Below are 26,287 nucleotides of genomic sequence, written 5' to 3'. Positions count from 1 at the left end.
GAGGGACAGACCTGTCCCCACCACCACCTCCCTGCTGGAATTTTGCTGGAGCAGGGAGGTTGTCATCTGAAAATGTAGTTATTGTGCATGTCATGTTCTGACACGGCAGTACAAATGAGCATGCTGGACACAGTGCTTTTTTTTTTAGGATTTTTAGGATAAAGGAGATGTTTTGGAACAGTAAGCCACAGCTGATTGTGTCAAGGCTGGCTTTTATCTAATAGTCACAGAAGCAACTGTGCAAGTGTCCTGGACAGGTTATTGCTCTGGCAGTGATACAGGTGTCGGTGTTGATCAGAATTCATGCCCATGCATTTCTGTAGAGCATTGCAGAGAGAATTCAGCACGCGATTCTTTACTCTCCATCCGACTTCAGAAAATACAATTTTAAAGACTCTGCTGTGTGGTCTGCTTTTCTGCTAAAGCAATTTAAAGCAGTTTATGCTTAATGAGAAAACAGCTCTTCCCTCTACAAAGCTGTGCTCTGGGTTCATTTGTAGCACTGAGTCTGTTGTATTTATCACCTACTGGGTGAAGTTTGGTTCCAGTCCTTTTTCTTTATACTCTGTTTCTTGGAATTATTGCTTTGCAGCTTCCCTGCCCCTTAAGGAGCAGAGACAGATTTCACTGACTTATGGTTTTGGTTTAAACTCTTCTATATTCATAAGATTTGATTATGACTAGTTTAATTCTGCTGTGGTGGTGTCAGATCCAGCCTAATGCAGTACTCAAAGCAGCTCCTCAGTTAAGGTAGAAGATTCTTAAATACAGTTACAATAAAAGCATGCAGCAATCATTGGGGAATCATATATAAAATAGAAACACTGCCTTTATTTAGTAGCTTATCTGCTCTCTTATTTTTAGATGTTTTATTTATTTCTTATCCAATTTTAGGGGGCTGTCAGGGAATGAAGTTATGAAAAGGCCTGTAGATAAGAACAAGCAGATGAAAGAAAGCAGAAACAAATTGGTTACCCATTACTTTTATTTCCTTCTGATGGAACAAGACACTTCAGTTGCAGGTGTTTACTCAATGTGTCAGCAAAGCCTGGAAGATTTCTTTATTTATGAGTTTCTTTCTAGTGCTGGGGGATGGATCTCTAATTCTAAACAGGAAGACAAATAAAAGGATTAACGGTTGATGCATAACTTATATTCAGCCTTAGAATTCCTGAATGGATCTGGCCATTGTTTAATTAATCAAGAGATGGGTTCTAGAGGACAGCACAGACAGGATTCAAACCTAAGCATTTTTGTAGTGTATCCATCATAGTCTGTTGGAGCAGTACTCACAGAGACTCAGGAATGCTCATTCATTTGCATACATAATGTATTTACAAAGTGTGCACATGAATGGTGACCTGGTAATGAGCTGCACTTCTTTGTACAATAATGCAGCATGGACTGAATAAGAGGTCTTGGCTATTGGAAAAAATAAAGTTGTGGTGATAGAAAAGGCTTGTTTTCAAGACAATTTGGAAAAGTCAGAGACCCTGAATAGGTGGTAGTAAGAGCTTTGGATTGATAGAACAAAAAGTTTTGCTGTTAACAAGTAGAATCGAGTTGGCAATAAAAAGATCCATCAAAGATATCACAGATGTTGAGTTTATTATATTATTATTATATTGAATTCAGCTCTTATTTATTTATTTTGCAAATATGTAAATTTTCTCCTGTCATAACTTCAGGAAAATACCACTGTGGTTGTTGACAAGAGCTGTGTTAAAAGACAGTGGAACTTAGAACAAAGGCATGTACCCAGTCCAAATTATTCTTTGTCACCTACCATATTATTTCTGAGTATTTCTGGGAGCACATCTCAGATTTCTTTTAATTAAAATCACACTAACATTTGGAAGAAAAAAAACAAAAACCTGAATGTCTAATGCTGTGTGGTAGTACTGCATGAGCCAGGAGAACAGCCTGTGGGTCGGACTGCGGTTCCTCCTGGACGTGGCAGAAAGCCTTCTGATATCTTCATATTGTCCCTGCGAAGATAAACCGAGGTGGTTCCATACTCTGGTTTTATTAGCTGCAGTTGTTATAAATTTTTAAAGGGTAGCATCTTCCTCAGTTGGCAGCGTAACAGTTTGGGGAAGATTTGTTGCAGATTAGATAAGAGCACATTTGTTTTATCACTAAGAGTTTGAAGATTAAGGAATTTAAGGAGTCTACTCGTGAGCAAACCAATTTGAAGAGTGAACTCAAATTCTTTTGCTGCAGTTCTGCAAGTTCCATTATTGGCAAATTGCAATCATTTTTAAATGATTGTTCTATGGGACGTTATGAATGTTAGGAGCTCTGAAGAACACGAAAACAATTCTGCTCTTCAAGTCAGACACAGTCAGAAAGTAAAATCCCACAGAGGGAGTTGGGGGATGTCCAGCTCTGTCTGATGTTCACGGGAAGTTCCCATTCAATCAGTTCTGCGAGCAGATGTGTTCCCTGGGTTGTTATAGGATCTTAGAGTGAACAGACAGCAGCTGGCAGCAGTGGAGTTGGTCGAACCACATAGATACCATTATTACATCTGGGAAGCTACTTTTTTAAAAGGAGTTTTTTCTGTAGCTGAGAACATTCAAGGCATGAAGAATCTAGGAGGACCTTTTTGTCTGCTTCTGTTTTAACTTTATATTCATGCAAAGAGAAATCCTGCTTCAAGGGCTCTGTTACACCCACACGTTCCAGCACAGTCAGCCTGGTCTGCTCTCTGGAGTTACAGACTTGGTTACCTACAAGGCACTCACAAGTTTCCAGTTCCACTTCTTTATAGGATATTCACCAAATAAATTAGTTTATGCTAATGTTAGAGAAAGGCTTCCGTGTTTAGGGCTCAATTTTCATCTTAAATATGCAGACTTGAATTTGAGTGGTGCAGGAATTTCAGCTCTGGAGGAGCCCCTGGGGCTTTCTCTGTTCTTTCTGACTTTCATGTATGTATCTAGCATTAGGTCACACATCTCCAATGCAGCTTGAAGGGTATGTAATGGATGCTGACTGCTATCTTTTGAATGTTAAAATCAGTGACCATGTAGCTCTGCATGAGGGAAGTTAGAACAGTATCACGTTTTGCAGGCTCCCAGGGGCTTTGCAGGGCAGCTATCTTTTCAATGATGCCTGTAGTGGGGGAACAGAAAATAAAAAGAAAGAAAAAAAAACCCTTAAACCTTCAACAATTACTAAAAGCATGCATTTATATTCCAACATTCGATTTCCCCTTTGGCTGTACTTGACCTTTCAGTTAAGATCACTCAAACACCAATACAATATCTGAACAATGTAGTATCTGTTTCGTTCAGTCTGAGATGTGACCCCTCTCATTGCATAGGACGCTGCACTGCCAGCAGGGTGAACTTGGCATAAGAGGTCCTTTCCTCTTCTAACTATTGTGATTCTATAATTTAAATCAAATATTTGACCTGATTCCAACAGGCTACTGTCACTCCTAGAAATTACTGTGTCTTGGGGCCTGTGTCTGGCACGTTATATAGTTTGGAAGATGTCATAATTTCACCGCACACATTGAATTTCAACGCATGATTATTGCCTGCAACAATAAATGTTCACATTTGGCTATGTGATTCAAACCAAGCCTTATAAATATGTTATAGAGTCATATATACAGATGACCAGAATGCCCTTTCAGAGTGACCCCTCTAAGTGTTGCTGCAGTTTTATGGCCTCTTTCTGAAAGTTGCTCACCAGGTGGTGTATGAAACCCAAATGTAGACTCTAGGTTTTCACTGGCAGCTTGTGCTGGGCCTGCAGCCATTCAGGCACGCTCCTGGTATGCAGCTCATACATTTGACTCATCTAAAATGTCAGGGGGCTAGATTTTGGGGCTCTGTATCCTGTAAGTAGAGCCATTTTGCCTTAATTTCTTCCACAGTCTGCATTCCGTTGAAGCCATAGACCCTCAGTACCTAATAGAGAAAGGCAGCACACTGGAGCCTGCAAAGGATCCTGTGAGCATGCCTGGTGCTAGCAGAGGGGCACGCATGTGGATAAGGAGCAAAACTTCCATGGAGACCACTGCTCCATTTTACTCATAGTCTTAAGGGTATGCCTGCACCAATACTGCTATGATTCTCTCTTGCCAAGACCAAATTTCCAGGCATGTTAGACTTAGGGTGTTGCAGCACTATTGTCCATAAGATATTCTAGATCTTCCAGAATTTCATTACAGATCCGTGCTGTCTTACTGTCCAGGCTTATCTCTAATTCCAGGCAGCTTCTGTTCACTGAAATTCAGTACATTGTGAAGCTGCTTCTTGGAAGCGTTTCTGTGCCTGTGCTCATCACCCCTAAGTAACATCTGACCATTCTGTGTGCAGTTCTTGTCTTAGTTTTTACCCCTTTTTTGCCAATTATAGCATTTGGCCAAGCTTCCAGCTGCTGGAGTGGCTGGAAGAGTTGAGTTCAATAGGCTTTACTGTAAAGGAAAACCTGGATCTGATCTTGAAGAAGACTGGAAGTAGCATCTATTGGCAGACCTGCACACAAAGTCCTCTGGGAATTGTCTGTGGCCTTTAAATTGCATTTTTCTGCTGCTCCTGCCCTTCTTCTGCCTTGTTTGTTTCAATTTCCTTCGGCTTCTTTCAAAAAAAGCTGATGTAAACCTTCCTTTTATAGCATTACAGTCCTGTTTGCTAGGTGTCAGTTAGCAGTGGCTTGAGGTTCTTTGTCAGGCAATTCATTGCTTGACAAGCTCAAGTAAGCATGTCTTAATACAGTAAGTTTCTCTGAGGGAAGCATAAGAGCTGGTATGGGATTTTAAGGAAGGAGCACAGATTGTAGGATAAGGTTCTGGGAGAGACACTGGGAAAACAGACTGGGTAAATATGCCAAGGACTTGTGCAACAGTAGTTCCTGAGCTGTGGTCATGGAGTTACGAGTGTCTTTGAGGTCATGTTAAGGTGCTTTGCAGCTGAACTGCAGGCCCATGCTGGAGATAAATCTTGAAATTTATTACTGGTATATGAATATAGTGCTGATCTAGGAGAAAGTTTGAGAGCTGGCAGCTGAAGGTTGCCAAGTTTAAAAACTGACCTGTTAAGATCAGAGATCCATATAGAAAGGGAAGGTGCAAGAGGTGCATTCACTAACTCCATAAAAGGAGCAAAATACTGGCTGAGGAGGCATCTGTAGAAGAAGCTCAGAGCTAGAAGTGAATGCCTTGGTGTTAGGTGTATAAGTCTGGACACTGTTTTACTCCTTTGGATGCTGCTTTGGCCACCTTTCCCCCCCGTCTCCTCTCACAAACAAATTGAATTGACGTATAAGGAAATAATCATGTTTCATTTTAAGAGAAGTAGACAGTTGGACTTGTGTATCTGTGTATCCATAGACAAGTAGGAGACCAAGAGCTTAGAGATCAAAAAGATAAAATTCTGAAACAGGGAATACAGGGAGAACAGCAGATGAGACTCGAAGAACGGAGTGGGATGGAGGAGAACGCTCAGAGCTAGGATGCTCTTAGATGCATTGCAGAGGGCTCAGCAGTGTAGATGATCAAACATGTCAAATGCTGCATGCCATCAGTGAATTTCAATTAAATGTTCGGCTTTCCAATTTGTTGTTTAGATTAATGCATGAGATCATATGCAATAAATCACAACTTATTATGTATGTTTATTAATAGCTTTATATTTAGGCAGTGAGGATCAATAGTGTTAACACATGTATATTATTAGAATATCATAAATCATGCAGCTCATTTTATTGGTTTTCCTGGATAAATGAATATTCAGGCTATTTTGCAACCTCACCTCCTCCCCGTAAGATTTTGAAGACTGATATTGATTGACTTTATTTGGAATGAATACAGAGCTGTAATATCCATTGGTGCCCAAAAGAGGCCCTGATTCTGTACACTCAAGCAAGTATTTTATTGCAGTTAGCGGGAAGGAGTGCACTGCAGTGCTGGTGGTAATGATGTGTACCTACCTGCTCTGCAAGAGGAGGATGGCAACACGTGCTATAGGGAGTAGCAGGAGAAATAGGGGAGATTTGTGGGACGAATTAATACAATTTTGTTTTAATTCATGAAAATTTGAATATCATCATTTATCAGTAGCACGAACTTCACGTATGATTGAGGAATAGATCTGAGAGAAGATCAGCTCAGATGACTTCATTGTCACTTACTACATTCTTTCAAATATCCTTGAATTCCTTAAATTGAAGATACGATGTCTTGTTCTCACGAGTTACTTATGTTGTCTTTTCTGTGGTATCAAACGCTTAGCAGTGGGTTTGTCTATGCTACAATAGAGCTCTGGTTATGATCAAATAAAATGATTCTAAAAACAGTACTCAGATGATAATTACATCAAGTAGACTACAGCAGATTTTAGTTACCATGATGATTACTTCAACCTTAATTCCTATGGGACTTCGACATGATGCTCTTCAATTTTATGCTGCATAGAAGAAAGAATAACACGACAGAATACTGTACTGTTTCAGGACTCTTGTCTTTGTTTAATTAAACGTCTAATATCTTTTCTTTAGTCCTGATAATAAAGTGTGGACTTTTATGATTATTGCTATAACTTCAATTAAAGCATTAAATCTGTTTGCTTTCAAGAAATAAAACAGTTGAGAAGAATTTTTTAATTATGCAGCACTTATCCTCTGATGCTGGCTCTCTGACATGCTATGGCACTTTATTTAACATGCTTCATGCCTTCATGAGGTGGAATTCAGTTTAGATACTGAAGCAAACTATCCAATAAAACGCTATGTTGTAAATATAAACCTTTATAAACCTCTTGGGAAGGCCTTTCTGAACGAAGAATTAAAATGTTCCATGATTCAGACCTATAAAATGAAAAGTAGTCCCTGCTCTGAGTATTAATTTGCAGTGCAAAATGCTAAATCTTACCTCACATTGACTCGACGCTTTGGAATTCATACTCAGCAAAGTGAGAATTTGTTGGCCTTTTTATGATGCTTTTACTACCAAAAAAAATCCTCCAAGTAGAAACTCAGACCATTTAGACAGTTCATAATACACCATATTAAATACACTGCATACAGAACCATCATATGAATGTCATTATGTCAACATCCATTTTTCACTTAACTGTGCGTTTCTTTGCTTACTTTTGTTTGTTTCCTCTGTTTTGAAGAACCACCATATTTTACTGCTGAGCCCGAGAGTGTGATTTTGGCTGAAGTGGAGAAAGATGTGGACATCCTATGCCAAGCAATGGGTGAGTGTGCAGAAGTATTTGAACCTGAGTGAAAAATATGTATATTCTGGACTGAAGAGAGCATCTTATAACTGCTTTTCATGTCTTGAGGCCTATGTATTACTGCTAGCTTTCACAGATCCAGGTACAAGGTATGTGGAGGGTGTTTGTCTTCAGAAAATCTGCCATGAATTGCTGCATAACAAACGTCAGTCTTTGGAGCCAGTGGATTAGTTAAAAGTACGGTTGTGGAACCCATCGTTGTAATGCAGTCAATATTTTCAGTAAATCAAATGTCCTCTTCTCTACAAATTATGGAACTTCTATAGCTTCTGTCAGTAGCTCTGACATTTAAGTGTAGATAAGAGTGCTGCAGGAGGACTGGCATAGGCGGTTTTTAATTTAATTGGCAGGTATTTTAGTTACACAAAGGCCTTCAGACATTAAAAATTCCACCTTAGACAAGCTGCTGTTTTAGATTTAGTTCCAGAGAAATAGAAGCACATCCTATTTTAGCACTCCAGAAAGACAGGAGACATCATAGTGTTGTGATTAGAGCCAGCTTCATTCTTCTGGTGCGTGTCTGATTTGTTGGTGAATGTGGTGCAGGGGCATGGAAACTTCTCTTCACATGGATTACTGTTCTGAGCATCTCTAGGCCAGACTTGTAAGGGGCTTTTTTGTATATAGAGTATTAAGCAGAGGCCTTCTGATCCATTATTACACAGACTTGGCAGCCACCAGCACTTATAAAGAGGGTAAGTGAAGGCAGCTTTCTCCTTGCTGCGAGCTAGGAGCTAGAATAAGGCACGTGGGGAGCTGTAGAGCTGCCCTGCACCTTTGCTGCAAATAGGAAGACAGATTGGATTTCTCCTGGCCCCATCAGGTTCTGTGCACAAAGCCCATTTGCTCAGGCTCTGTGCACCTTGAATGTGTGAGAGACAGATTAATTTCACAGTATAAGCAGAGATTAACTGTAAATAAAATTGCAACTTGCACAGAATAGCTTTATACTTCAATGTAATGGAGTTTCAATGTATCAGACTGCTCAGTAACCATGCTCTGCTGTATATCTTCCAGCAGTTGCTGATGCTGCATGCATTTTCAATGGCTTTTCTTTGAATGCTTTTTCTTATTTGCTTATAGAAAGTTTTGGACTCCAGGCAGCGAGGGGGGTGTCAAGGGAGTGCAGTTAATTGGACTTTAGTTCTACCTGTTTAAACAAGGAGATGGAAGGATGTTTTTGGGACACCCCAGTTGCCCACTGGGAGCTGGAGAAGACTCTAAAAATAAATAACAAAAATGACACAATGAATATTTAGAGTCTTTTATCTAGATTCTTGAATAAGTGAAATTTGGCAGAGAGACAAGCATCTGTTTCACAGATGGGGATACTGAGCCTTGGCTTGCATAAATCATTTGCCAAGGTTACAGAGAAAGTGGTACAGCCCGAACCAGTCTGTCTCCTTCCCCTCCTCCTCCAGATTGATTTGTCAGCCCATCTTTGGAAAAAAATAAGATGTGGAGAGCTCTGTGTACATGCTGAGAATTAAGCTTATTGTACTTAATATTATGTTATTTTAGGCCACTCCACAATCCATACAATATGGTAGGATAGGACTGATAATGCTTGGAAAGGCGTTGTCCAATATGTACTTAAAGTCTTTTCTACTTCTTGTTTTTTGTTCAGCAAAATTTTTAGAGAGGAAAAGAAGCAAAATTCCTTGGAGGGTGGCAGGAGGAAAAGCAGGGCAGTAGGAGAGCGGAGGAGAAAGGAAGCTGGTTTTAACCATTCTTGCAGCTAAAGAAGCAGCGGGACGATAAAAGAAAACATGTACAACTTGGAAGACAAATCTCTCTGGGAAGATCACTAAAGCCCAAATGAATGCTCCTGACAGGCATCAGAATGCTTAGATAAGATCCTATTATTCAGACTCGTAACTTTGAGTAGAGGAAGATATCGGTAACTGAAACGTAGAAAAATAGAGATGGTAATACTCAGTTTGTCAGCTGGGTTGGTGATGGGAAGGTGTATCTCACAGTTATTATGGGATTAGAAAGTTTGCTAATACTGTTAGGAGAATGGGATTTATGGAATGACACCAGTGTTAAAGCTCTGAGTGTGCTGAATGTGGGGTGGCATTATTTCCTCAAGTAACGTATGGGAAAATAGAGTTGCTGTTATTTAAACTTGAAATCATTTCCAGGCTTCTCTGCATCAAGAGAACTATTCCATTTTGCATCATCTGTTTCTTCATTACTCAGTGATAATTTGTATTTGCCCGGGAGGATCTTCAAGAGATGAATAACACTCTCACCGAGAATTCTGAACAGGGAAGTTTGTGCTAATTCTGTGTATGGGCTGCTGCAGGAAATTTAAATTATGTCTATTGCAAGCTCCTACACTGCATCTATTCTCTGTCAGACAATGCACTCTGTATCGTGGATTTCTTCCTGAGATGATTACCTCCCAGATTATGAGTACATTTTATTATATCAGCGGAACAAAAGCATCAGAGGTGATTGTAGTAAATGATACATGTTTACAAAAACAACAGCGGCAACTGAACACTCTGCTTTTCAATCATTCCTTACATAGTTTGTATATGATTTCCAAGAGTTAATATAGCTTTTGTCTGGAGAAATGGAATAAATATATTGGAAGGAGATATGAATGAAAGTATAATACAGCGATATTTAATTCTGGGATATTTAAAATGACAATGTGGCTTCTCCTGTTGCACTTCCCCTCTGAGAACCTTAAGTCATTGCCAACACTACAGTGAAATTCAATGTCTACACGTGCTCAGTTCATCAGTGACATCTCTTAGTACTGCTGTGATACCCCACTTGGCTCTGCTTGGGCAAATGTGACCCAACTGTGATGCTCAGTGGCTTTGCTGTGATGAAGGAGCTGTTATCCTTCCCTTATTACAAGGGAGTGCGAACCACTGAGGTTTAAAGTGATGTGTGTTCAAAAGTAGCGCCCGATTATGAAGATAATACCACGCTTGGGGCTGAGGTCACTTTAATCAGTTTGATACCCTTCTGATCCTGTGATTATCCAATCACATAATAAAATATCTGATTCCCACGTAGGGCCCTTGGCATTTGTTCAGCTGGGGATTTCTGGGGTATAACGGCCTAACAGTCTGTGATGGGAGGAGCAGGGTAGGAACATCTGCTGACAGCAGTCCCAGGCCTCTGATGTCTCTCAAAGGAAAGAGAATTCTACACTGTCTGTGGATACAGAATTTACAGCTGCTTCATCCCAGCTGACGGGTATATGGCTGCAGCGAAACTGGAATTAGTGTGTCCTGATTTGCAGAACATGCACATGAAAGGAAATGGGAATAAATGGGCTTCTGTTTAGGGCAGGATTTTTGCTTCATCCTAATGTCTGTATTTTTCAAATAACAGGTGAAGCTTGAGAATGAATAAAAATAATAATTTAAAGCCATCTCATTGTGGGCAACATGCTGCTCGCACATTATCTCAAACTAAGCTGCCAAATTAGAACTCGAATACAGTCATGTGAGCACTTCATTTCTTATGTGTAATTTGCCATTGCCTTTTTATTTTGACATCTTAGCTGCAGTAGCACAGAAAAATCTCATTTGGGATGGAACAGCCTTATAGACTTGCTGCAATGTCACACTGCTGCTGTTTAAGTGGCATGATTCTGGCTTTCAATGTGAAATTGCTATAAATCTTATTTTGTAGTAGCATGAAATATGATTGGGTGAAGAAAGTAATTTGATAACATGTTTCCTCAACATTCCCCCTTTCACTGTTTTCTCACATGTTCTGCTGCGTATTATTACCATTGATAATGTAAAATGCTGCCTCCCATTTATCAAAAGCAGCTTGTAGAAGTATAACTAAGCATTGTGGAAGGAAGGGATGCTAAAGATGGGACCACAGCAGTGCTGTGTACTTCAACTTTCTAAAGCACATTGTGCAGGTACTAATAGTGACATTCGTCTGGGCTTTTCTTTTGTAGGTGTTCCCATTCCTTCCCTGGTCTGGTACAAGGACTCCATTCCCCTCAGCAAGCTGCAAAACCCCCGCTACAAAGTCCTGCTGAGTGGGGGGCTGCGGATCCACGCGCTGCGTCCTCAGGATGCAGGGATCTTCCAGTGCTTTGCCAGCAATAAGGCCGGGGAGATACAGACGTACACCTACCTGGATGTGACCAGTGAGTAAGGAGCTGCGGCAGGGGTTGATCAGTTGTGCTGTCATTTCTGTAGGTGAACCTACAGCCGTCAGATTTCTCCATGCTCGTGTAGCTTGAACCTCGATGCTTTATAAGGTGTGGCTGTGTGTAAGGTTACCCCAGTGTTCCCTCTGTGGGCTGAACACTTGTCTTCTGAACTCTGTAGAAAATGTAAGAGCTTGAGGCGATCTCTTATTCCATGCTATGCGAAGAAATTAAGGGGAAATAAAAGAAAAGTTAATTGTAAAAGGGTTTCCCCTCTCCTTTATAATTAAATTATTTAATTCTACTGCAATGTAATTATGCTTCATGATTGTTCATGATATTATTTTTTTCTGCCTTTTGTCTACAACTACACTGAGCAAGGAAAACAAAGAAAATTCAAGTTTATTGTCTATTGTTTGGCCACAAAGTCTGATTAAATGTTTTTTTCTTAATAAAATACACTCTTCACTGTGGAAGTATTACAAATCCTAGAAGTCTCCTTTACAAGCAATTATTAACAGGCGTATATTCCCATAATGTTTTAACTCCTCCTCAGGAAGCTATTTGTTAGCCCACGAGCAGTTTATACACACTGACTGGAACTTCTTCAGCCTGCAGAAACTAGATCAATTCAATATATATCTAGGAAACTGCAGCAAAAAAAAAAAAAAAAAAAAAGTTGTAAAGTGCAAACTGGGGGAAAATAAGAGTGAAAGAAACTTGGAAAATGCCTTGGATGAGACTTGGGTTCTAAATTCTTTTGGCTGACATTTAAGTTTCAAAGTTAATGCCTTTCTCAAGTTGCTTTTCATCTCAAAGAACTCTGTTATGAAGATGAAAGAAAATAGTTTTGTTTATCTACTTTTTCCACTTTCCCCCAAACACTCATTTGGAGCTTTACCTGCCTTTATCTGTAAGCCATCTTACTTGTACATGTGTAAGTGCTGAAAGATTTTTACTTTCCAGGTAGGTAATAAACTGAATTAGGTAATTCCTAAGAGATGAATAATGAAAGGTTACAGTCACTGCTGAGAGGTTTTCATGCATTATTGTCATGTCCTTCTCCATGATCAGCTCTATAAAAGCAGATGTAAAGCAGTCCATGGTAATAGGTAAGAGATCTTTCTGATAACTGCTCCACTGAGATTTCAAACTGTTTGATTCTAGACATTAAGCCAGCATTTATACAGCCTCCAGAGGATACCACTGTGACTGAGGGGATGACTGCCACACTAACCTGTGAAGTTTCGGGGGCTCCAAAACCTGCCATCTCATGGAAGAAAGGTACTACTTACTGCATTCTTGTAGAAACACTTGTATTCTTATCTACTCTTACTCCCGAGATTCTGTAGATCCATTTAATATTTTGTGATTTCTCTAGTTCTGTGAGTCAAGGGTTTGCAGACATCCTGCTGCGAGCCAGTGTCCTGAACAGGTTGTTATCATGTTTGGAAGTGTATCCCAGCAGCCTACGTGACACTAATCATGCTGCTTTTCCTTTCTGTGTTTCAGGAAACCAGATCTTAGCCAGTGGCTCAGTTCAGATTCCTCGTTTCATTCTTCTGGAATCTGGAGGGCTCCAGATAACACCTGTTTTCCTTCAGGATGCTGGCAATTATACTTGCCATGCAGTCAACTCCGAAGGAGCACTGAATGCTTTCGTGATGCTGACAGTGTGGAGTAAGAACAATGCTTTGTTTAAAGTCTAACTTTATTCAAGTGCTAATCAGGTTTTGCTGTATGACCAGAACCATTTCATACGTGATTATGCTTTTCTCCTTAAAAGAGATACTTGTATAATTCAGTGGTAATAACGTATCTGTTTTAGGAAACCTATCACAAGTTCCCATTTTGTTTCAGAAATCAAACACATAAACTTACATTTTGTGAAAGGGAGTGTGTTTCAGTAGAGCACCTAGTCATGGTTACGCTTTCACTCAGGTTTTGCATTGATGAAACATTAGTCTGCATTGCAAATCTGCCCTTTTACTTTGTGGATTTGGCTGTTTGCAAGTTGCTTTCTGCCTCCAGCAGTCTGCAGGCAGTATAGAACAGCCCATGCTGTTACAAAGGCTGTGGCTACAGATACAGTGGATGTGATTTTCCTCCTAAATGTGCATTTCTTTCTGACCTTGGGCGTTGTTGGAAGCCAAAGCCAAGTACAGCACACTTGTACTCTCTCATGTTACAGATTGGCATGGCACAGGGGCAGCCTGTGAAGTTATTTAGTCTTTCATAGTTTACCCTTGATCTTCTATTTTTCCCCTCTGTTGGTGTAAAAAATTGAATCAGTTAGTTTCCCCTGTATTGCACCTAAGTGAAAGGTAAAATATAAGTTCCATGTGTCTGATCTGAACCCGAAGCGTTAAAGTGCAGGGTGTGTGTTGCTGCTGATGGTAGCAAACAATGATTCTTGAGCTGGGACTAAAAACAATTAAAGATGATGAAGATGATAGTGATAAATACAAAAGTACTGAGGGTTTCTTTTTTCCTATACTTGAAGTACAACCCTGAGACTGATCATGCTGAAGATGTGTGGTGTGTATTTGACATCTGTTAATCCCAAAAGCGTACACGTTATGTCAGCAACATTTTGCTTTTTGAGCTTGGGAATTCCTGAAAACCATACTAGGAGTAAATATAGAGTGCTTTTGACACACGACTGTTGGAGTTATACCTCATTGACAACATGAAGTCAGTCGATGTAACCAGGATGCTGTAAACTGATTGACATCCAGGTGCATGAATAAAAGAGGACCTTCCTGTTAATTCTCAAGGGAATGGTTCTGATATGTGTTACAGGTACTTTCTATTCATTGATACTGCACTGAAGGGGAAGGGATAAATGATTATGACCTAATACTTAACATCACCAATGTAAAGGCAGAAGGCATACATAGGTGCATCAGGAATAATGCCAAAATTCCATGCTTCTGGGTCTAGCTTTTGATTTTGCTGATGATTTCTTTTTGTGCACAAATGAGATCTCAGTAGACGCTGATTATCTCTGCAGAGAATTGGGACTGACTGATTAACATTATCCACATTATCCACCTATCTTCTCACCCCCTCGTTGTCTACCTGCTCCAGATGATGCTAACTCCTGTTGGTGGTGTGTGCTGAGCATAACAGAGATCTTTCGCACCAGATCTGGTTGCTGTAGTTACAGCAGTTTTTGTCTTCTGTGTCTCCAGAAGGTGCTTGAAGAAAGATGTTTTGAAACATTTAAGTAAACAGTGTATTTTCCATTGTGAGATAAATTCAGACTACCAAAAACTCCTTTTCCCTTAACCTCCTTATAGAGTGCTGTTCAAGCTTTCCCCTTTCTGGATCTTTTTCTAGTGTGTTTTTTGCACAGATTTTCCTTGTTTTTGCTTTCTCCACTCTAAACTGTGTGACTTGTTTTCTGACAAAATGTGTGGTTTGATTCATTCTTAACGTGTTATAAACATACTCGCTGCCTTAGCACTTGAGGGAGGCTTCCCACAAGACAAGTGAGAATCAGTGCAGCCGTAGCACTCCTGCTTGGAGTGCTGCTGACTCAGACACGTGCCCTCTGCTGCCTTTGCCTCCTGCATCCCGCAGTGTACAACCTCTTCTTGACACAATGACATTAGAGGCAGGGGAGGCTTCATAGCAAAGACCTGAAGAGGGATGGCCTGCTTGCTTTGAATGACAAATGTTCAGTTGCCTGCTCCCTGAGTGAATATCCAAGTCAAAATGCTGTAATTTCACCTGAACTATGGCTTGTGTTCCTTTCAGATCGGACTTTCATTGTTCACCCTCCTGAGAATAGCACTGTGATCAAAGGAACTACAGCCACTCTGCGATGTGAAGCAACTCATGATCCTAGAATTTCAATCAGGTTGGTGGTGTCAGTTCTTGTTTGTGCGGTTTATCTGAGCTCAATTTTATAAGCTATATGAATAGCACTAGGTGAAAAGTTTCAGGACCCCAAATTTTAACACCAGACCCCTTATTACTGCATTATAAGGTTGTACACTGTATCATTAATCATATAAATCCCATCTTCCATTTCAGCCTTATGTATTATTTACAATGAGCTATGTTCCACTTCATGACTTCAATATAGCCTTCCATGATTTCACTGTCAAGGTTAATACACTATCAATAAAAGCAACTTGTCAGAAGCTGATAGTTAATGAGAGTAAAAGCCAAAGAGAAGGAATAGGATTTCAAACATGTCTACATTGTGGTGTATGAAAGCGATGTGCACGATGCCCATGTTCTTGGAAGCAGCTCAATAACTAGAGGCTATATTCTGCTTTTACTGCATAAAGGAAAAAAAAAAAAAGCAACTTTTATGAACTATTAACATTTGTACTAGAGCATCTAGAGGAAGTTCACCATTTAAAAATAAATTTACCGTGAAAATGTGTGTAGACTGAAAGCCAAATTAAAGAAAATGCAAGGAACAGCTTGGAGGGTGACAGGAGGGTCAACTGCAGAAAGAACTGCAGAAAGAGATATAAAGATGTAAAAAATGTTATGTAGAGATACTTAATTGTGAGACCATCCACTGTACACTTCTCTGTGGCATGTTGGTATGTGTGTCTTTTATGAGATGATAAACTCTGGTGAACTTTGCCACAGCAGTTTAAGATGTTAACTGATTCCATCAGTGTGAGGTTGATACAGTCTTTGCAGAGCTGTGCCAGCACCTCTGCTGGTACCTTTAGAAGTATGATTGATGTTGCAGCTTAAACTGCCTGCGAAGGTGGACTTGTGAACTTGGATGTTTATGAGCGCTTCGTTTTTCTCTCTGTAAAACATGTAGTATTGTTTATAAAATACATGGTGTCTTGGATGTAATTACATTTCTTATTCTGATCACGGATCTAAAGCTAAAATTTGAAAATTTGAACAGTTCCTGAAGGGATCCATAGAGGCTTGACATTTCTAACATGTTATTACAGAAGCTGGTTATCTTGTATGGTTCAGATAAATGTACTTCAAATTTCTTGCAAGTATTTACTAACTAAAACATTGTAATATTCAGGTATGTTTGGAAGAAGGACAGTGTTGTAATAAATCCATCCAGCAGTTCCAGACTCACAGTAGAAAAAGATGGAACCCTCCTCATCAGCCAGACATGGTCGGGTGACATTGGGGACTATACTTGTGAGGTTATTTCTTCTGGAGGAAACGACTCCCGAATGGCTCGGCTGGAAGTGATGTGAGTATTCCATCTTGAAGACAAAGCTATGCTAGTTTTCAGATAGCCTTGGACATTTTTCTAGCATTTAATTCTTAAGTATTTATTTATTTCAATGGGAAGTTAAGGTTGGTTCACTGTGAATTCAGTTGCCCTGAGATGTCCTCCCTTTTGCATGCTGCTGTGCTACTTGGACTTTCACGTGACCAAAGTCTTAGAAGTCACTTCCAATTGAATGCATTTCTCTGAATCATGTCCCTCAGATTGGATGGCTGAGCTCAGGGGTAACAGGTTGTAGTCTGAACGGGGGCCAATAATAAATGGACCACTGCATGAGATGTCCTGTTCAGCATCTTCAGAGATCTGGAGATGTTGGAGTGCATGCTCATCAGTTTTTTAAATGGCACAGAATGGGTGGAGAACTTCAGTGCAAAGCCATCATTCGTAGGGGACTATACAGGCAGAGAAATAGACCAACAAGAACCTTAACAAAATTCAGCAAGGACAAGTACCAAGTACACGTGTGAGGAGCAGGTTGACCACAAAGGTTGGAGGTTTTCTAGACCAGACTGGATAAACTGGTCTGATTTTAAGGCTGGTCTTGTTTTGAGTAGGATTTTTCGATCAGGGACCTGAGGCCCCTTCCAACCTGAACCCTTCTGTCTTCCCATGCTGTTGGACTTTCCCATCAAGCCCAAGTGCTGGACTGTGATGCCAAGGTTACAGGAAAACACTTCCCTCCTTTAGTAGTCTTTCTGTTAACTATACATAAAAATACCTGATCCCTGAGCAGTTATTGCTTATTTCTTCATTCTATTTAGACATAGTTTTCAGGGAAAAATATTCTTATGTATGCCCTTCCTTATTCCTAAGAATCTTTCAAAATTCAGTTAAGAAAAAAGAAAATACTTAAAGTACACTTCGCTTCTGAAAAAGGATTATAAAAATGGCATTGCATGGTTCTGTATTTTCTATTTCTGTCATTCCACTGGAGCGAAGTAAGCTTCCATTTTATTTTTATCACTAAAAGCAACAACTGTGATTTTGGTACATGTGTGAAACGGATCAAATGAGTAAGATGGTAGTGTTTTATGTAGTCCTATTTTTTTTTTATTTGAGTAGTGCCACATGCTTTAATTTAACTCAAATTGCATCTGTTTCTGCTGGTCATGCCTGATCTCTCTGAAAAGATGGCAACTTCTGCTGTTGGCAAAGTAATGAGTTCACCTCAGAGATTTGCTATGCAGAGCACTGTTTGATACAGCATTATTCTGACAGTGCCAAGGCAAGATCAGATGCCCGTTTGCAGAGAGCGGTCATACATTCTTTCTCTAATTAAGCGCTCCTCAGCTCTCCTCCCAGAGTGCATTTTACTGCTGGTTTGGATCCAAGAGCAGAAGACAATTCAAAATATATTGCTGCTATATAATCATACTTCCTTTTTCTCTGAGGCTGTTTCTGAGTGGAGGGCAGAAAATTACGGAGTGGAGGCTGAAAAAAATGTTAAAACCTGGGCTTTGAAGTAAGCTACAAAAATGTGCCAAACACTTCCGCAGCTTAATCCTAAATACCAAAAGATGTCATATGTGATGACCCAATAAAGCACAGCAGATGTATTTACTCACAGGTTCCTCCTGACCAGAGACAGTTTTACACTCTGTAAAACTCATGCTAGAAGTTAACCAGCACATTCTGTGTGCCTGCCTTCCCCTGCACCCAGCACACTGTGGCTCTGCAGCTGGCTCTTCATCCTGGATCTCTTCTCCCTCCCATGTTCTGCTGCTGATAGTCCACATCCTGCCTTTCCTGAAGGAATTAAAGAAATACATCAGACCCACTTCTGTTGAGGACTTCAGTATCTGATAAGTCACTCAATCACACCTGGAAGTGTGACGTTTTATTCCAAAGCAGTGCTGCAGGTAGTGCAGTAATGCCAAAAACATTGTATTCCTTTGCAGCTTTTGTCATTATCATTTGGCTCAGCAGCACAAATCTGTGAGAAATAGAGATACATGATACAACAGAAGTGAAATAAGGAAGAAAATATGTAGAAAGGAAATGTCAGAAGTAAAGCTTAAATTAAATTCTAGTTAGTATACGAATGACAGATCTATAACGTTCCCAGTTCTCCCAGATAATTCTCTTGTGCAGAACATTAACAAACAGGGCATGTACATTCCCATCGATGAGCACTTACACTTCAGTGCCTTGAGTAGCACTAATGTCAGACAAATGTTCAAAGGAGGCCTCTCAACCAATTACAGACTGGAGCAGTCTACCAATGGATAATATTGTAGCCTACCTATCTCCATCTGACAGCTCTGATTGTCTCACCAGCTTTTTTCCCCCAGGACCTGGCATATCCCTCTTCTGCCTCTGGACACGTAACAAGAAATTTTCGAAGGCACAAATAAGTTTGCTACTGATTTCTATTCAAGCTGATTGAATTCAAAACCATTGACCTTCAGGATGACCTTCAGTTATTCAATCTGTGTGTGGTTTGGTTTTCTAATCTGTGAAAAAAGGAAAGAGAACTTTTTCCTCCTTGTTCTTCCCTTGTTTGAAGGCAGGCTTGGGAAAAAAGGGGCCATTTCTTGCTAGAAGAACATACGCTGTAGCACAGTAGAGTTCTATCATGGTACACATTGGTAGTGCGAGCAGGGTGGATCATTTTTCTCAGCATGTCTATGAAGAAATAAGGTGTTTGAAACTGAAAGCCAGCAAACTAATGAAGAACTTGCTAAAGTGCAGCCAAAGGTTACTCTGCTCATCAATTTTGCACTGATGGTACTTGGGCACAGAAACTAATTGCTAGTCAAGATACTCTATCCATTCATTTGTCTTCCCTCTAAATGTGTTTATTCTTCATGTACATCATTTGGTTTGATTTGCACGAGGTAAAACATTCACAAGCTATGTTTCTCTCCTGTAAGAGACAGATTTTAATTTTTTTAACTTGTTCATTACTCTGCTGGTAGATCCTCCCAACTACAAATACAGAACCATTTGCAGGTGATGAGCTCGTGCTTCTCTTGCATTCTTCCAAGTCGTAAGATTCGATTCTGAAAATAAATGTATGTATTGAAACATATCAACTCCATTTAGCTTGCTTTTATGTTCCTATAAATGCTATATGGGACGGAATGCATGCAGTGGAAAAGAAAACGCTTGTTCCTAAAGCTACATAAGCTGAGTTATCACAGTGTATCACTCTTCTGACAGGAAACACTGCTGATTCCAGCTCAGAATATCCTGAGGGTTCTCTGTGTATATAAAATATTCAGAATTACCACTATCTATGCCTGCTGCTCAATATCTGCCTCTGCAGTCCATACTAAGGGATCTCTTTGTTGTATGAATGTGACTGAGAAGTATGGTAATGCTACATTGTTGGAAAATCAAAGCCCTCTACAAGCCTCTGTTATGTCACAACATCGAGTAAAATCTTTTAGGCTCTTTTTCTATGCAAAAATATGGAGAGGACAATGTAATATAAAAATAGGCAATTTATTCCTGGCAGCAAGTTCATCCTCTTTCAGATCTCTTTCACCAAAGAACTATTATCGCTCTGTCTTCTTCAAAAGCAGGAGAGGTGAGCTAACCAGTTATAATAAAACCCAGTGCGTTGCCAAGAATGCATAGTACTGCCTTTATCAATCATTTAAAAAGGAATTCCTTAAAAAGGATTTTCTTCTTTTTTTTTTTTGAGATATTTGTAATTGATGCTTCCTCCAAATACACCCCAAACAGCTTAGTTACTAAAAGCAAGATCAATGAGAGCAGGGCAGAGTAACACACAAAAATGTCATCTCATTACAAACCTATCTTCACGTGGTCCCATGTTCCTGAATCCTGGCGGCTCATCTCTTTTCCTTTTAGCAGGCACTGAAAACAGGAAGGATGTCTAACTTGAAAGTACATTATTCCTACATCACTAAAAAAGAAATATTCTATTTATTTTTTTTTTCAGGCTCTCAATTGAGGTGTTATCCAAGAAATAAGGTTTACTGCTGAGTCTAAATGCACTTGATATTCAGAAAGAAGTACCACCCAGAAATCCACTTGGAAATACAATCATCTGTTCATCAAAAGGCTATCAGAATTGTTGGTGTTTTTAGTGAAAATAAAGCATAAAATTCAAGAGCCTTTTCCAGGACATCTGTAGGCTTGAGCTTGTGGAGACTGCCAGAATGAGGCAGGAAACAAATCTGTGTGCTCTGGGGTTTGACATTTAATTTCAAAAGTCCACCTTGTTATAGGTGTGCAAGAGACAAAACTCCTCAGAACTAATCGATGCCTTGCAAGAATCAATCCTTCCGGAGTTTAAAAATTGGAGAGGATTCTTCTGCAAGGGAAACTGGAAAGTCCTGAGCTACACATGATGCGTTTCTTTATTTAAAATGTTATAAACTTTTATGAGCAAAGCCATCAAGGCTGAGAGCTTTGCTAGATTTCCTGCCTCAACTTCTTAGCAAATTATCAAGCCTAGCAGATGAACCACCTGCTCCCAAGTAGAACCTGTACAAGGTACCTGATTTAGGAAGTCATTTATGGAGTAGGAGCAGGGCTTTTTATAAACTGACAAGAAAACTTGTTTAATCTCCCTTGCCTCTTTAGTAATCCTCTCTTCAGTCACAGTCTCTCTAATTACCTGCTGTTGGACCATTTTTCTCAGAAATCTCTCCAAACCGTGTCTGGTTTATTTCCCGTAGCAAATAGTCTGTTTTAGCTAATTTTGTATAACACTGTATGTGTTTGCTGAGTAAATTTTTCAGCTACCCTCTGGCAGTGATGAGCTGACTCAAAACATTAGAGTTTCTGTTTTGAACATGTATCATCTGTAACTAGCTAATTTTTCTTTCCTGGATTGTCACAATGGCTTCATGTTCTTTTCTTGCAAATCTGTTATTTTAATTGCTTTATCAGAGACCCTTCAGGTCACTTTGGTGGCTATGCCATTAACCCTGGGCTTATCTATCAATTACAGATTTCAAAAGGGTCTGTATATGGCTTTTGCTATCACATGAAGTAAGCTATGGAAAACTTGACTCCATGCAGCTCTTCAGCATTAGAGGAGTAAGGCCTTAAGATATTGAAAGACCTTCATATATTTCCTGTTTGGGGCTTGAGTGAAAAAAGGATAATACTGCTGGAATTATTAGCTTCCAGTGTCTGATCAAGGGCTGCTACATGCCCTGTGTGTTACTGTCCAAAACTTAGCCACTTTCTTGGTGTATGAGAAACTAATCAGTTCTCATCCTGAAGAAGGGGCTGAAATTACTATTCCCTGCAGCGACTTCCTGGATGTTTGCAGCAAGAAAAAGTAACCTTCCTAAGAAAGAAGTCGTAATCTGTTTTGGGAATGTGAATGTTCATGGTGGTGGTCCAAATCTCATTTGTCATCTGTTCCACGTATGCAGCAGCAAATGAGAGGGGAACAGCGTGCAAGTGCTTGCTAAAGTAGGAGTTACTATTTATTAATCTCTGCTTTTGTATACTACAAAGAGAAAAAGTACACTTCTGTGCTGAAACGTCTTTGTGTTTTAAATATTTATTTCTGTCCAGGTGTGTTTCTTAGGCACTTATAATGTCTGTCTGGAGGGATTTAAATCTGTAAGCGCCATCTGTTGCTGTTCAGTGTGGACACATATGGGTAAAGAATATGATATTAGTGGAGATAGGTGTGCTGTCTGGCTGCTGCAGCTCGTGCTGTCCAGGCTCTGAGCAGAAGCGCCTGTTTCCATCATGCTGCTGACAGATTGCCATTTTGTGTCAACCTAACAGGATAATCAACTAAACACAAATCGTCAGAAAAAAATGCACATTTAACCTCAGTTTGTGCTTTAAAATATGTGAAGAAGGGTAAGTCTCCTCCCGAAGTCTTCTGTTACCTGTGCCCTGAGAAAAGGACTGATCCGTAAGTTCTTTCCCTCGTGTAGGCTCTTCCTTCCATAGCATAGCCTCTGTCCTCAAATCTGCTGAAGGATCAGACCTTCTAAACCTACGGGAAAACAAAATTACCCAGTAAATGCACACCCTGGGAATATCCTCGTCAGATTCCAGCAGTTTATCCCATTGTCAGAGGAGGAGTTCCAAGGTTTGCAGTGAGCTCCCTCCTGTCCATCCCTCCGCATTGCTCTCTGTGTGAGCATTACCTTCTGGGAGAGCTGCAGCCTCAGCCCAGCACTGAGCTCATCCCACTGGGGCTAGTGATAAATGAAGTGTGGACTGCGACTTCTCTGAGCCGTCACAACAAGAGGTTTCACTCTCCTGCAGTAATTTCCTTTGCCAACTTAATCACAAAAACATTTTTCTAACCAGCTTGCTCAGGGACATGCTGATAAGTTACAGCGGAGGTTTAATGTTTATTATAATTTAATGTTTCATTCAAAATTAAGTAGCACATGCCTGTAGTCCTTGTGTAAATGGCTGTATCTCAAACCTCACTCCATGCTTCTCATGTAGCAGGCTTTTTCTCCCATTTTGCCTTTCAGGCCAGCTACCCTTCTATTTTGTTTCCACATCCCTCTCTTCCCTAAGCTGGTTTATCCAAAACTTTGCAGCACTCTGTTCTAAGTTTGCTTCTGTTGGGCCTGTTCATGCTCTTCCCTGTGCCTGATGCTTCCTATTATCCAAAACTGACCATATATGAGCTGTTTCTGCACCAAAATCTAAGCCTGGATGCTTCAGGCCCTGACCTAAGTGATACCTAAACTCGTAATCAATGGAAAGACCTAGGTGTCCTGACCAAGAGCTTGAATGAAATTAATACCTGAATCAAATTAATACAAAATCATCTTCCAAGTTGTCCTTCCACAGAAAGAGCCTGTGGTGACAATGCTTCCAATTTGCTTAGGCACTTAAAATCAAATGAGAGGAGAGGAGCTGTGGAGTCTCAAGCTCAGCCATAAGAAGGAAGCACAAACTCTTCTAGCCTTGGGAGAGGTGGGACGTGAGAGCCTTCCACCTGCGTATTTCTCTTTCAGCTCTTTGGCTCCTCACTTCTACATTCCTCAGTCTTCCAGCAGAAACCTGAATCCAGAGCATATTCATTGCTCTGGCTTAAAGCCAGGGTCTGTATTTACTTTTGTGAGTGGCTAAGGAGTTGTGGTTTTTAAATAACTGTAAGCCTTCAGTAGCATGATACATTACAGTGGGAAATTGCTATTTTTAATATTAAGCATATGAAGTCCACTTGTGGCTTTCTGGCCAGAGCAGATGAGCAGCTTATGCTGAGGGGGGGCTTCCACTGAGCTTTCCTGGGAAGAAGCACCAGACTGAATGGGCAAAAGCCAGTCCTCATTACTCTTCCTTACCTGTCAGATGCCCTTGTCCACCTAAGAACCAGAATGGCAGGAACAGAAGTTAGGCTCAAATATAATGCCTGAAGGACTCGTCGCTGGATACAGATCAGCACATAAGGGATGCAACAGAATTCAGTTTTCTCACTGCACCGTGCAGCCTCTGACTTTCAGGAAATGAGTCCAAATGAAATGTTGTTCCATAAATTGCCTTTATGTAGAGAAATTACACATTTTAATTGAGCTGCTGTTTTATTTTTATTTTTTAATGTTTCATTTTGTATTTCCGTGGGGTTTCTACAGGCATTTTCTCTACATTTTCTGGTTGGGTGCTTCCAAAAAAATCCTTATTATAAGAAGGAAAGATTCTACCCATGACAGGATAAGCCTGAATCCATAAGTAAATCAAGCTGTTCTGTAGCCTAAGAATACATATGGTAATTTTGATTAGTAGCTCTATATGGATAGTGTTCTGTCTTCTGCTTCCTTGAGTATGAAAAATTCCATGTTAAATCATATCTCCCATGTGTTTTATTGTTTATATGTCTCACTGCTGTCATATTGCTAGGACATCATTGTAAGAAGGGGGAAAAAACTGAGAGGGAAATTTATTGACCAACTTGTCTCAATCAAAAAACAGTATGAAAATTGGCTTCTTCCACACTTGGCAACATTTTCATTAGCTCTTAGAAGCATCAGCCTTGGGACTTTCAGCACAAGTTGTGTTTGTTCGTTTTTTTCTCAAATAGGACAAAACTGTGAATAATTTGGAATTGTCTTCCATTTATTTAATTGCACAATAGCTGCTGGTAGTTTTATATCTATCAGCATGCAAGTCTGATGTCACGTGCCTTTAGCTGCCTATAAGACTGTCCTGAATGAAATACAGATTGATTCTGCTGTGTATTTTTTGTCTTCCTTTCTCTTTTCCTTCACAGCGAGCTGCCTCATTCCCCTCAGAATCTCCTGGCCACACTAAATTCCTCATACAGCCGCAGTGTGATGCTTTCCTGGGTGCGTCCTTTTGATGGAAACAGCCCTGTTCTCTACTACATGGTCGAGCTCTCTGAGAACAGTGAGTAAAATCAAATGTGTCTCAACCTCACATTCGTCTTAATTATTCAGCCTTGCAGACTTCGCTTTTACCAGAGCTGCCAACAAAACCTTGCTGTTATTTGCTAAATGAGGGACAGTTCACAGCGAAGTCCTGGGTATTACGCTCAACTGTTAACACCCTGATAAACCACAAAAAAAAGTCTTGATATGGTGGATTTGGTATACAGGGAATCCTTAGTTCCAGCATTGCCAGCTTGACTTCAGGCACATCAGCTCATCCTTCCATGCTTCGTTTTGACACCTGTAAAATAGCAGGAGTCATATTTTATTTCTTTTCTGTTGTCCTTTGCTCTGTGCTCATAGATACCCTGATGCATTCAGAGCCCCAGACACACCTGAAAAGTGCAGGCAGTCTGATAGCATAAGGAATTGATGGTCTGTCATAGGAACAAACTCAGATGTCAATAGGAGCTGCTGTTATGTCTGTATATGTCTGTATGTTTTCTCCAGTTTCCCCAGATTGTTGTTTTATAACCTTCTTTCAGGTAGGTGAATGAGGATACTGAGCTGTAAAGCATACAAATATTTTACCTTTGCTTGTAGCCTTTATAGGTTACAAACCTGATCACTGTGAATCTCCACTTCTCATGGGTTTGGCATGCTGCATGGCTCGTCCTCTCCAGCCCTGTTTGCAAGGTTATTCAGGGACACTGCTAAATGCTTCTTTCAGAGCTGATGGAAAGATGAGGTTATATGGAAATTGGTCACCTTGGCAATACTTTCTAATCTCTATCACCCTAGGAGCTGGAAATCCAAGCCTAACAATTGGTTCTTGATGAAAAAATTAAGAGCATCACTTTTTCTGACATGTGGAAATTAGCCACTGCATAACTGAATGTGAAACAGTGCTGATTTCTTATTATCTGGAGAGTAGCATTTTGTTTTACCACACAGATAGCTCAAGATGAAACTTGAGCTTCAGATCACATACAAGCCCTGTGCTTTGCAGGCCAGAGTGCATAACTTTTTGGATACAGAGGTCCCAGAACTGATGATCTTGACATCTGTTGCAAGAAGTGCAGTTTTGTAACGGAAATCCCAAGTGGTGCTTGGGATTGCCATCCTTAACACAGTTCCCTGAGAGCAGAGATTCAAGATTTTTTTTGTTTGTTTTATAATGAATGACTCAGAAAATTCACAGTGCTCTGAGCTCACACTCCCTATACCTTTTTACCATCTGTTGTATCGTCTCTCCTCTCTCTCTTTCTCCTCATGCTGACTAGAGGTCAGTAACTGCATTTTTCTTTCACTCAGGGTTATTACCTTGAGTGTTTCATGTCTCCCAGTGACTTTGACA

General features: G+C 40.1%; 1 protein-coding gene across 2 annotated transcripts in view; it reads left to right on the top strand.

Moving 5' to 3' along the window:
* The window catches only part of SDK1 (sidekick cell adhesion molecule 1), a 352,886-nt gene that overhangs the window by 212,746 nt on the left and 113,853 nt on the right, over nucleotides 1–26,287 (top strand). For both annotated transcript variants that reach the window (XM_065732888.1, XM_065732887.1), the window contains exons 8-14: nucleotides 7,134–7,217; nucleotides 11,200–11,394; nucleotides 12,565–12,681; nucleotides 12,910–13,077; nucleotides 15,160–15,262; nucleotides 16,418–16,594; nucleotides 24,813–24,949. In XM_065732888.1, the coding sequence (XP_065588960.1) occupies nucleotides 7,134–7,217; nucleotides 11,200–11,394; nucleotides 12,565–12,681; nucleotides 12,910–13,077; nucleotides 15,160–15,262; nucleotides 16,418–16,594; nucleotides 24,813–24,949 (981 nt within the window). The remainder of the gene's footprint in view (nucleotides 1–7,133; nucleotides 7,218–11,199; nucleotides 11,395–12,564; nucleotides 12,682–12,909; nucleotides 13,078–15,159; nucleotides 15,263–16,417; nucleotides 16,595–24,812; nucleotides 24,950–26,287) is intronic.

The sequence above is a fragment of the Cyrtonyx montezumae genome, unplaced genomic scaffold, assembly GCF_038088225.1.
Source record: "Cyrtonyx montezumae isolate F1298 unplaced genomic scaffold, pur_monq_1.0 scaffold_16, whole genome shotgun sequence".
In the NCBI taxonomy this organism is placed as follows: Eukaryota; Metazoa; Chordata; class Aves; order Galliformes; family Odontophoridae; genus Cyrtonyx; species Cyrtonyx montezumae.
This window is presented reverse-complemented; position numbering and strand designations above follow the sequence as displayed.